The sequence below is a fragment of the Pholcus phalangioides genome, unplaced genomic scaffold (assembly GCF_987345545.1).
Source record: "Pholcus phalangioides strain wild (caught in Gottingen) unplaced genomic scaffold, Ppha-v1.0 ptg000004l_1, whole genome shotgun sequence".
Lineage (NCBI taxonomy): Eukaryota > Metazoa > Arthropoda > Arachnida > Araneae > Pholcidae > Pholcus > Pholcus phalangioides.
In genome coordinates, this window is record NW_028301597.1 from 3,032,976 (window position 1) to 3,045,581 (window position 12,606).

At 34.2% G+C, this 12,606-nt stretch overlaps 1 protein-coding gene across 3 annotated transcripts in view; it reads right to left on the minus strand.

The window, feature by feature from the left end:
* The window catches only part of LOC149086432 (uncharacterized), a 50,307-nt gene that overhangs the window by 16,741 nt on the left and 20,960 nt on the right, over positions 1 to 12,606 (minus strand). The window contains exons 1-2 of one of the 3 annotated variants that reach the window (XM_089255544.1): positions 12,143 to 12,335; positions 31 to 196 (exon numbers count right to left, since the gene is read on the minus strand). In XM_089255544.1, coding sequence (XP_089111670.1) covers positions 31 to 196; positions 12,143 to 12,161 — 185 coding nt within the window. In that variant the 5' untranslated portion in view covers positions 12,162 to 12,335. Of the gene's footprint in view, positions 1 to 30; positions 197 to 6,978; positions 7,200 to 12,142; positions 12,336 to 12,606 lie in introns of those variants that run through there. The other 2 variants (XM_089255541.1, XM_089255543.1) reach the window with 2 other exon arrangements.

Here is a 12,606-nt window from a genome sequence, read left to right on the forward strand (position 1 = left end):
TAATGTGAATTTCTAATAACTACATGTTACCTAATGAACGGCAGGAAAGCCGGCATTTCTTTTCTTCCAATAGCGGTTGCATAAGGAAGGAGGATGGCAAACGTTATGATTGAAGACGTGATGATGGTCAAGTTATGGCTCCGTTTCCAACCCAGGATCGTGTGAGTATTCCAGCAAGCGCAGGCGACCAGTCCATCTAGATATCAAACAAACAAGTATCAGCACACATTTCAGATGCATAATCATCGCCAATTTTTTTTTTTGAATAAAACGTGCTCAGGGCGAGGTATTTCATTTCAAAGATAGTTTGTTACGAGAAAAATGTATTGGAAATTCTTCATCCATAACCCCTCCCTCCATGTACGGCGGACTTTAGGCAACAAATGTGGATGATCTGTATTTGAAAAATCGGTGATAAATCTCAGAAAATTGTTCTCTTGTTCGCATGTTAGAAATGCAAGGGAGAAAAAAGATGAGTGGAGTAGATTTGTCTTTCGTGATCGACCACTATACCCCTTCACTCTCCCCTGTGTGTTCTTTTTCTCTTTCCATATGTATGCATCGTACTAGAAGTATATACACACGGGGGGGGGGGTGAGTACTTAATTAATCTTGCTGCATTTTACTGGGTGAACAACTGATCCTAGGAGCATACTTCTAATTAGAAAAATTACCCAAATAGCGGTTAGACCTCGGATACGTCATTCGTGCTGCAAGGGGTTATAAAGTTATTAAAATATTTAAAAAAAAACTTTTTTATACGAACATTCTGTGCTCAAAAAATCAATTAGAAAGTAGTTACCCTGTCTCTTCTGAGGCCAACAGGAAAAATGTCCACTTTTTTAAGTGCAATATTCACTGAGATATTTGAATGCCGACATCAGAGGAGAATTAGGAAAAAGAACAGCGAGACAAAACTAAGGGACATCGCTTCTTTCCGTTATTTATACTGTTCTTTCCCAACTTCCATCCGATTTTTGAATTCTAATATCTAATACGCGCAATTTTCTTTGTTGGCCTCAGGAAAACAGGGTGACAACTTTCTAACTGGGTTTTTAAGCGCAATGTGTCCGTATAAAAGGTTAATTGCTTTTGTTTTGATAACTATAACTTTCGCAACATGAATGGCGTATCTGAGTTCCACGTGTTATTTGAATAATTTTTCTAAATTGAAGTATGTCCCTAGCTAGGATCAACGTTTCGCCAGTAAAATGTGGTAAGAGGAGTTATGGAATCACCCTGTATATATGGTTATGATGAATATTAATCTTGGTATATTGTACTTAATTCATTCTGTTATATTAAATGTATTACTAGAAAGCTACATTAAATGTGAGGGGAGTGCAATTGTATTGAAAGATAGGAAAAACCCATTTCCGTTCATAGAGTTACAATAAAGCTTAGTGTTATTGAAAAAAGAGGTGAAGAAAAAAAAGGGGAGATCTTGAATTTATTTCTTTCTAATTGCGTTGGGCCGAGATATCTCGTTCCCGATCGTTGAGTCAAGGAGTTGAGTCATTTATCACATTCGCCGTTACATATAACATAACATATGTCGCTTCATAAATAGTCACCGGTAAATAAATTCGCAAAATCTGAACAAAATTTATCAAACTTAATAAAATGGTCGTACGGTGATTATGCATAATAACCGGTGATCATGCATGATTACCAGATTTACCACATTTAATATAAAATATTTACAAACACAGTGGTATTGGAAAATATAAGACTATATTCAGCTTTAATTTTTTCACAGGTCTTCTTCCAGAAAGAGAGAAATGAAGTCCTTTACAGTATATTTAATTAGTTTTACCCTCGACATTAGCTTCCTGGTTTTTGCTTTCATTTGAGAGGAACTGGTTTCAAGAGCCTCCAGCTATTTTTTAGTTTTATTTATTTATTTTGCTCTAAGCTCTTTCTCATTGTGATAAAGTAATTTTGTTTCCATCTCAGAAATGCGTTTGTCACGTGTTAGCATTTTTTTGTTTTGTTTATTCTTCAAGCAACAAATCAAAACAGTAATCGTATTTAACATCTCGTTTTTGAGTCTTTTCTGCCTTTCTCTTGTAAAATAACCGTTGGCCTAAATTTAAGTAGATTACGGTGGCTTGGCATCTAACCATTATCAATAGCATCATAATAATGATCTATATAGTCTGTTGGTTTGATTATTATGGGCGTTTATAAGACATCGAAAGTGAATTAGAGTAAGCCGTTTATTGTTATTATTACTTAGCTGTGTGCTGTAAAAAAAAGAATGGCAACATTGACGCACGCGATGCTATGTGAACCGTCAAGATATAATTCCATCAGATTCTTTCGATTTGCTGATATGATGCATGTAGTCAAAATAAGAACGTCGACTGCAGAGAAACTTTATATACAAGTCAATTATGTTACTGAACCAATTTATCTTTTTTCACAAAGCCTCTGTTGTAAAATTTCAATTACATTTATACATTTGTAAATAACAGCCACTGTGGTGGTGGAGTGGTGTAATCGAACCACACCGGCGAAACAGTGGTGGTCAGCTGACGTCGGTTCCAAACTTCGAGGCGAGCAACAGGCCAACACAACGATACAAATCTCCAATCATTACATTTCACTCATAGTTTTAAAAATAGATGACAAATGGCAGCGCTATAACAAGCATTATACAGAAACGAACTTCACGTTAGTTTCACCACACTTACACGCACATTCACATGCGTACTAATTCGTTGGAAGTTCCGCAGAGGAATATTGACGAGGTGCACGTGTGGTTTAGTAATAGTTACATTTGTAACAGAAACACGCAAGCGGCAAATTTTAAGTGAATCAGTGAGAGATGATAATTATATTCAACATTGTTCTACGTCAGAATATATAGTCAAACTTGGTTATAAAGATTTTGACTATAACGTCAATATTGGTGGTCTGAGCTGATTCCCATAGGAAATAATATTAAATATCCAGGCTTATAATGTCTATGAAAATGCGACAACCTCGGATATAACGGCACATTCCCCGTCGTTTTTGCTTCCATTTTCATGACGTTTTACTGAGAAATGCCCAAAAATTAGAGCTAATCCCATGGAAACAATGTTTTCTAACGTTCAACTGATGCTAACACTAAAAAAAAATATTAAATGTTTGGTGCTCTGACTTGCTTATTGTTATGACTTGTGTATGGGGGGGGGGGACATTCCCGCATTCTCCAATTTTCCAGTAATTTTTCCCTACCCGACATTTTTTTTTAGTGTCCCGTTTTTTTTGAACGAACCTTACGTTTTTAATTCACAATATTTTCTAGAATCGGGGATGAAGGTAATCTGCTTTGTTTATAAACTATGTTATAAAAAATATGACTACAAATAATATTCATCTCACATATTTGTGTGTGTGTGTGTGTGCTTATATGGTCAATGTTTCTTTTCGTGAAATGCATTTTAAATCACTGCAGACTTGCTATAGCATTATATTTCTCGCCAAGGGTTATCTATAAATAATATTACAATAAAAATATACGAATGCAAGTCGAAGCGCAATATTGCATTCGTATATTTTTATTGTACATACTGATCTGATTTTTCCTTTCTTTTGTATTACGCTGTATTGCAATTTTTGAGTTTCTTGAACAGTATATGTTTGTTGATGTTACTTACGTTTGTAAGCCTCGTGGCATACTCTGTGGAACACGAGGAGTTGTTTCTGAAGGACCCAAATAAAAAAAATTTAAAAAAAGGGTTATCTATAAGCCTTTGTCGATTTTGCCGACAATTAGCAACATTTTGAGCGAGAATTGGTGATTTCCTGTATTTATGATCGTGACATAACGAAGCAAAAAATTCATGCTCAGAATATGATTGCTTCTGCTCATATTTTTAGTCAATAAAAGGGGGAAACCGTATGAGTGATGGGATTCGTGTCACACGGAACGTTTACATGGAATTCCTTACCGGAATTAAACAGGACTCGGTTTAACACCCAACGTGAAACCGACAATCCACAAGTGTGATACTCATTGTAAAACACATCGCACAGGGAAATATGTTCTTATCAGTTTAACCGATTAACGGGTTGGTGAGAAAATTTGCCATTAGAAATTTTAATTTTTTTTTTTTTGCCAATAAATGGTGTGGGAGTGGTTCCTACTCAGTGTTTTTTCTTTCAAAAAATCAAAGTCGCCTTTAATGGGTTAATATCTTATACGTCTCCTATATGGGAACAAGATATTAAATTTATTTTTGGACGTCAACTGTGGTTGTAAAGACACCTTGGTTTTAACGAAAAAATATCGTAGAATATTTCATGTCGCGTTATAACTGAGTTCGACCGTAACTGTCATGTCGTTATAACTGAGTTTGACCGTAACTGTCATGTCGTTATAACTGAGTTTGACCGTAACTGTCATGTCGTTATAGCTGAGTTTGACCGTAACTGTCATGTCGTTATAGCTGAGTTTAACCGTAACTGTTATTGTTATAGTCAATATAACAATTAACCTATCTCAATTTGAAAATCGGTATGCCGTATATGCTTTCTTAAATGTCATTTCAAAGAGTACCGGAATATGTTAATGAATCGGGTGAACGATTCTCCAGCGACTCGAATTTTTGCGGATGGGACGAGTTCATTCGCTGCTTGAGAATGCGGGGAATTAAGGTTGATGCACTTATGGAAATGGGTTGCTGTTATCTCAGTAGGGGGTACACTTGTTTAACACAATAGAGATTCTTTGTCGAAATGATTAAATCATAAACATTACAAACACCATTTACGTGTATTGAAGGAAACGCAAATGTAAATGCATTCACAACACTTGCAATAAACGTCACAAAAAATCGCATTGGCTTCCAACCGATGTAGGTTATGCCTCGTCCATAACTAGAATTTTACTTGAACCGAGGCCTCGATTTTACAAATACCCTTCAGCACCTACATTTATGAGGCTGTCGGTCCATTTTTATTTGTGCATTCCGGTTCTTCTTGGAATTACGACCAATGAGAGAGAGAGAGAGAGAGAGAGAGAAGCATGATATTAATTTTCAAGTTGGGGTAAGTTAATTTTTAAACAGAATACGTATACCAAAATAGACCAAAAAAAAAAAAAAAATCCCCAAATGATATTTTTTTACTAAATCCAAAAGTTTTACAGAATTTCACCGTTAACATCATCTTCAACACTCGGGGTGCTGATGAATTACTGATTCTTGAGTAAAGTATTCGATTTTTAAGAAAAAAGAATTAATTTCAATGAACTTTCATACAAAAAATTTTAGAAAAAACTTCGTTTAAGTGAAATTAAGAAATCAGTAAACACTGATATCAGTTTAAGAGTCAGAAGTTATGAATGGATAGTGATATATGTATCTTTTAATTATTTATCACATACGATAAAATAGGAATATAATAACAAGGAAGAAAAAATAATGAAATATATTAATGTAGGTGCAGTTGAAGCTCTATAATTTGATACTGTATAAGAAGATGAACTGCATTTATTTAGATTTTGTTCAGTCTTATCCGGATACAAATCGCAAATCAGATGCAAGTAAGTGAATACTGTTTCAGTGAATAAAACCGCTTTGCAAAATGCGTATTTTCAATCCAAAATTATCAAACAAGGAAGAACTACTTTTGAAAATAGTACTTCTTATAAGAGTACTAAAAGAAGTACTTTTTAATTAATTTATGGAAGAAGTACTTTTCAAGTGGATACTGAATTTTTTTCAGTTGGATCTCTCTTGTCTACCTGTTTGTGCCGGACGTGTGTGTGTGTTTGTGATAGTGTTCTTGCTCTATTAAATTTCATTGGATTGATTTCCTCTTAAATGTCATTACTCCGAAAGAAAAATTAAAGAAGAAACTTCACTGTACCTATTTTTTTTTTTTAGTGACCGAATAAGTGGATAAACTGCTTTTACTCTCTGAGTGAATATTTTTTTTTACAGTTTCAATGGAATCTACATAGTTTTTAAGAAAAATAAATGCTTGCTAGAAAAACAACAGCAAAAATTAAATACAAATAATGTCGTATTTAACATTCAGTTAAATCGTTATGAAAAAGATCTATTCGTATGATTGCGATCACTGATTTATTTTCGCCCTCTATGAATCGACGTATATTTGAATATATATAGTAAATACATCACCATAAACTCGTTGAGACTGAAAACGTAAAAATTCATTGTAATACAGTACAAAATACATATTCCAGATTTAATTTCGGTACCGCAGCGATAAATTTTCAAACAATATAGAATAGACTATTGCGACTACCGTTTTTAAGCGCTGCTTATGTTTCATGAGCATGAACATATGAGTTCGGTGAAAACAGGGACATAAAACGTGTGTATATTATAGATAGAATTATACCGAATTGGAAGAAATCTGAAATAATAAATTCTTACGCTGAACAAGATTTAATGAGTCGTCTTTTAGCCCCCTATGGCAACACCCCCTATAGATAAGAGGTCTGTAGATAATTTCCATAGGGCAGTGGTTCTCAACCTTTTTTGACCCACGGAGCCTTTTCTGGTATATAATTTCTATGGGAAGCCCCGTATAGTCCTATTTTTATTTATTCATCAAAGTTACTGATTTATTTTTATTATTCAAAAATATTAATAATTATTTCTTCAAATTTATTGGTTTTTTATTTATTTTTCCTCGAGCGGCCGCGAAGCCCCTGGAAGTTCACACGGAGCACCGGTTGAGAAACGCTACTATAGGAGTTGTTGTCTATGGTCCCGTCTATATCTGAATACACGCGGCAAATACATAAAAAAAAAACTACGATTATATCAATACCTTTCCCAATTTTTTTCATATTTTAGAAAGTACATTCTGTAGTTTCAGTACAAAACATGGCTATATAAATAACATTTGTATAATACACTACTTTTTTATGTAGGAAATGTTGATTCCTTGTCAGTTTCATTTTTTGAGAGTTGCTGAACCATGAAGGATCAATTGGAAAAGTAAGCTACTTACCTGAGTTTTTGAAAAGAACGCTGGGGAACTTCCAGAGTTTTTTCGGTATGCTATGGCTGTTTTGGTGAGTCAAATTTGAAAGCATGGTGCGACTTTCATTGAAAGTATCTAACTTATTCATGTTTTGCGGAAATATTCGAGCGATAGTTCAAAACATTTCACGTCACTGGAGCTCTGACTGCGTACACGGAGCCATGCTGTTGCTAACACTACACGCGACTGATCGAAACTCAATAATTGTGAAGGATGATAGCGTAGAGGAAATTATTTTCCATAACAGATAAAGTCGGTGATTGCAATTATCCCAATCGTGTCCATTGTTTGTCTTCTTTTTACCTTTTTTTTTCTTGTTTCAGACCTTGGCATAGCAGAATGCAATGTAATTCGAGTTTGACATAAGGAAAATCCTGATTCCGAAGTACGTACTCAAAAGAATTTCTCGCCTGGATGAAGTCCCGCTGAAATAAATACCATTGCAGCGATTTCACAAATTTTTCCCCTTTTTTCCGTCGATTCCTAATTCACAATTTAATATTTAAAAAAAATTTAACTACAGTGCAAGCCGCTTAATGTGGTCACATCGAAACTCGTAGTTTCTGACAACAATAACCGACTAATAACGTATATATATATATATATATATCCCAGTCATAAGTAGGATGACCATATGCCCCGTTTGGTCCAACAGTAGGTTTCGAAATGTTAAATCGTGATTTTTTTTACTCAATTTTTCGAGAAAAAAAAAACCAAAAAACCAAAAATGGGATTCCTCTTTCCCTTTTAAGCTAAAACTTTTTTTTTTTTGTTTATTCAGAAATTAGCCGGATTTCTTTGTGGCGGAAGAACTGTGAATGTGATCAGGTGAAAGAAACTGACCATGAACTGAAGGAAGGGACATTTTTTTTCACTTTACATATGCCTTCACTATAGGAAAGAAACAGAAAATCTCAAAAAATAAGTGCTACAGCCACATTGATCATAGTGGCTATTTCGGCCCGATTAGGATATTTAGAACTAGGTACAGACATTTTTGTCAATAAGGAAGCCTTCTGACATCCTACATAGTCTTGTACGTTGATATTGACAATTTATAATGGAGGGGGGGGGAGAAATGAGTAAGGTTCAACCTTATCTTCAAAATATGGAAAAAGAAAAGAAACTTTCGACGAAAAAATGTGATAATATGGACCGTGCTAACAACGAACAAATTTTTTCTCACGTTATGACATTGGCTCGTTCCGTACTTGGCGAAAGTGATAACAATACCCAAATGATAACATAATCCATGATTCTAATAAGTGGCGTCTACTGTACTTTGCATCGACCCGACAAAATTTGTTTTTTTTTATATCCGATTTTTTATTCTCTAAATTCTTATATTTTTTTTAAACTCAAACATGAATTTATTTAGTGCGTATTAGTCAAATTCGGTTATAACGATATTGAAGATATGGGGAAATTTTGTCGTTGTAACTGGCCTTCTCCTAGACAATTCCGATACTTTTAACGAAGGCGCAATCAAATACTATGCCTGAAGTTGTGTTTTCATTGTGATTGGGATTTCATTGGGAGTTACCATGTTCGATCGAGAAAATTAAGGAAAGTGGGATCATAAAAAAAGGCCAATTCTTCCCGAAATATATTGCCAATTACCAGCGAAATTGCCAAATACGTGAAAACTCGATACAACGATACCCCGCGAGCTAAGAACAAATATCGTTGTAGAGAGGTAATCGTTATATTGGGGATAGCGTTATTATCAGGCGCCGCCAAATTTATGCTGCGTTGTTGGCATCTTTTCTGAATTGGAGTTGTTAGTACCACAATTAAAATGCATTTATGAATGTTAATTCACAGCAAGAAATTGTAATTGATTAGTTGAGGAATAATATTAAGTTATTTGTTTCAACCTGTAAAGTAGTTTATCGCACAACTTTTTCTGTGTACTCGCAAAAAGTAGTTGTACGGTAATTTCATAAACACTTTCAAAGGGTAAATACTGCAAAATACCTATTCTATTAGACAATTAGACATCCATGGAAGAAAAAAAAATTGGTGAGGGATTTAAAAATATATTGAAGGTGATTTTGAGCTAAATATAAAACATATCGTTGTAGAAGTTTCGAAATTTCCTCAAAAAATATCGTTGTAGAGGGATTTATTGTCGTAAAGGATATCGTTGCATTGAAAGGAGTTTAACATTAGACTTTCGGCAATTCCAAGTACGATTTGAAAAGTATCGTTGTAGAGGGATTTATCGTTATATCGGGCACCGTTGTAGCAAGGTTTCACTGCATTGCTTATAAATTACCCTTGGGGCGAAATACAGCACTGCATTAAGTCTGCTGTTATTTAAAATATGTTTTAAAAAAATAACGTTGCAAATGTATGAATATTTACATAGTAATATGTTGCACAGTATTCATACTTAGTCATATTCATTATATAATAAAATTTATAAATTATGAAAATTATCTTCGGCTTTCCAATTCTAGTGAATATTATGAATCAAAGTAAGCTTCGAGAGCGAAAAAACGGGATATTTCAATGAAAAAAAGTCCGGAGAAGCATAATTAAAATAGAAAGTACGGGAATGTGCCTCTTGTGTGTTAAGCTAACAAGCAAGTCGGAGCCCCGGACATGCAAAAAAAAAAAAAAAATTCGTGTTAGATATCAATAGAATGACAGACGAACATTCTATAAATGTCATCAGCTCTAATTTTAAGAATTTGGGAAAACACCAAAAAAAAAAAAAAAAAAAAGTCGTTATAACCGTTGAGTTTGAATCGACAATATAAGCAAAGTTCATAAACACAATTCAATATGGAAATCAGCACGGACTGCAAATTATTGACGTTATAGCCGAGGTCTCGTTACAACAGATTATGACCATTATCACATGAGGAGTATAGAAATTTTGAATTAAAATTCTACATCAGTAAAAATGTTTAATTAAAAATTTTAATTTCTACTAATGAAGTTGACAAAACTCTCGCAACTGCAGAAAATATGAATATACTGTTTTTGTTTTTTTGAAAAATATTTTCAAACAATAACAAATGTGTGACTACACCATGCTGACATACATCAATCATGAATGGTGTATATTCAAGTAATTTTTAAAATAATTATATATATATATATATGTATATATATATATTTCCCCCCCCCCCCATCAGCTATTGTGCCAAAATATATAAAAAGAAGAAGGCACGTTTCTTATCTGGTTTTTTTTTTCTTTTTAACAGCACGTGTTTCCTACTGCTTTCCTTCATTAGTAGCCTTCACCGTAATTTCGAAATCGTTCAGAGGCCAAACGCCGCAAGCTCAAAATTGACACGGATTCATTCGTTCAGAGAGACGAAGGTTCTAGTCATATACGTATAACATGCCTCACTATCTCTTCAAAATCGAAGACTTTTTTTTGACATTAAACTATTGATTTAAAATATCGTATGATTTATGCCGTTCGAATCAAAACATTTTAGTTCAAATTATGCACCCAAACTAAAAACAAAATATTTGATGATTGGTTTTATATCTAATTTCGATAACAGAACTCGTCCCCATACCTAATAAAAATACGCACAGCCTATAGAAACTATTTCTAGAGTAAATTTGGCCCGTGACCTATACATGGGTGCACTGCAACTCGATCGCGGCCTGTGTACTTGGTCGCATGGAAAATTTTCGATTGTGCGGTCTACTTCAAGAGGCCCATGCGTGGGCAGACCATATTCTCTCAAGAAAAATACCGGAAATCGGATTATAAATGCGAAAAAATACGGGAAATTGGCAAAAATGATGCCAAAGTTATGAATTATCACTTAAATACCCCCCCCCCCCCAGAAAATTGCCTAATTTATCTGTACCTATTGCTCCTAAAAGTTGCTGGACTAATAAGCATCAAAAAGATCAAAATTATTCAATTAATGATAAATTAATGTTCTCTCCTCAAAAAACCGTACATTTTTAGCCCAAATGAATATCGAAACCCTGTAGTTTACTGTTAGTTATGGCGAGTGTGACCTGTCCCTGTATCTTTGACTGTCTTCTTCACAATTAAAAAGCTTTCCCAGGCTCTGCCATAAAAAAACGGTGCTAGAAGAGATCTCGGCAACGAAATTAGTCCGATGGCAGTGCCATGGCGTTTATGTCTGGTAGGTAGTTTATGTCATGCGAAAAAATTGACATTTTCAAAGAGTTGACATTGCAAAAAAATTAATTTTTATATACAGTATTCGTAATAGAAACATATTGTGTGTATACATGTTTGTGAGTTTGTGTGTTACTTGATCGCAATCAAACTCAAAAAAGGAATAATATAAATTCTCGTTAAATTTAAAGAAAATATAATTCTTGATTTTTTTTTTTGCCTGATTTCGTACTATTAGGGTCGCAATTCGACATCATTTAAAGGATTTGTTATTGCATATAGGGATTCTTGTAGTCTGTCAACATTTCAGATTAAGTATTTATTTCTCTACTTCAATAGATGGTATTTCTTTATAATTTTTATAGTGCGGAGTTTATCTTTTTTTTTTGCTTATATGAGTGCATCGGTAACAGCGTGAATCTTACTGTCTAAAATACAGCGTTTAACACTTAGCACAACACATAAGCTTTCCGATCAGAACAACTGAATTCACTTTCAAAAAATTCAAGAGCATTAAAGCACACCATCAATGCGCACTTCAACCCCTAACTGTGGAATATGTTTTGGAAAAATGCATAAAAAAATGGAAGCTTTTTTTTCCATGTTTGATTACATGAATTATATAAATATAAAAATATAAACAAAAACTCAATTCGGCCTTTAAGGTGAAAAGTAAAGCAAATTTTTCTCGTGTTAAAAAAAAATCGAATCGTCGAATAGCAAACATTACACATTTCATTTGCCCAAACCCAGTTAAGAGGGTAAAATATCTGAGAAAATAACCTGAATTTTCATCCAAAATTTTAAGAATGCAAGAATCAAATAAAAATTAATAAATATAAACCAAGAAAACGTGACTTTTGAATATGCGAACGGTATCTAATGAAGAGCGCAATGACAAAAATGTATAGCATAACAACCGGTTTTCGAAAGCGCTAGCGGGTGCTTAAATAGCGTAATGTGTTTGATAAAACTACGTCTATTAAGTTGGGGGAAAAAAATGCTTACCTTTCTTATCTGCATGCATTTTACATCGATTTAATTCAGAGTAACCATATCAATTTTTCCCATGTAGTAAGAAATCAGCGTCTTCAAGACATGTTGTCATATCGAGTAGAAGAACCGTTTGTGTACGTCCACACTTTTTTAATTCGATGATCGTTTCCAGCAACCACTTTCCACAACTTTCTCTCGTGTCCCCGTTTCTGGGGACCGTTAATAAAATGCGTATTTGGCTGCAATCACGCCATTTTCTTGCTTTTTTTCCTCCGCTCCTCTTCTTTATGGTTCGCTCATTATGACGCTCAATTCATCCTTGAACTAGTGTTCCAGATAAAATCAACGATCCCTCTCACTCCCTGGGTTTGAGCAATTTATCCCTAGGAAGTGCCCATGTACATTTTTAGGAGCACATCTCATTACACTTACCTTCGTTTATGTTCATGCGCACAAGGCCGAAACTAGATGCTTGG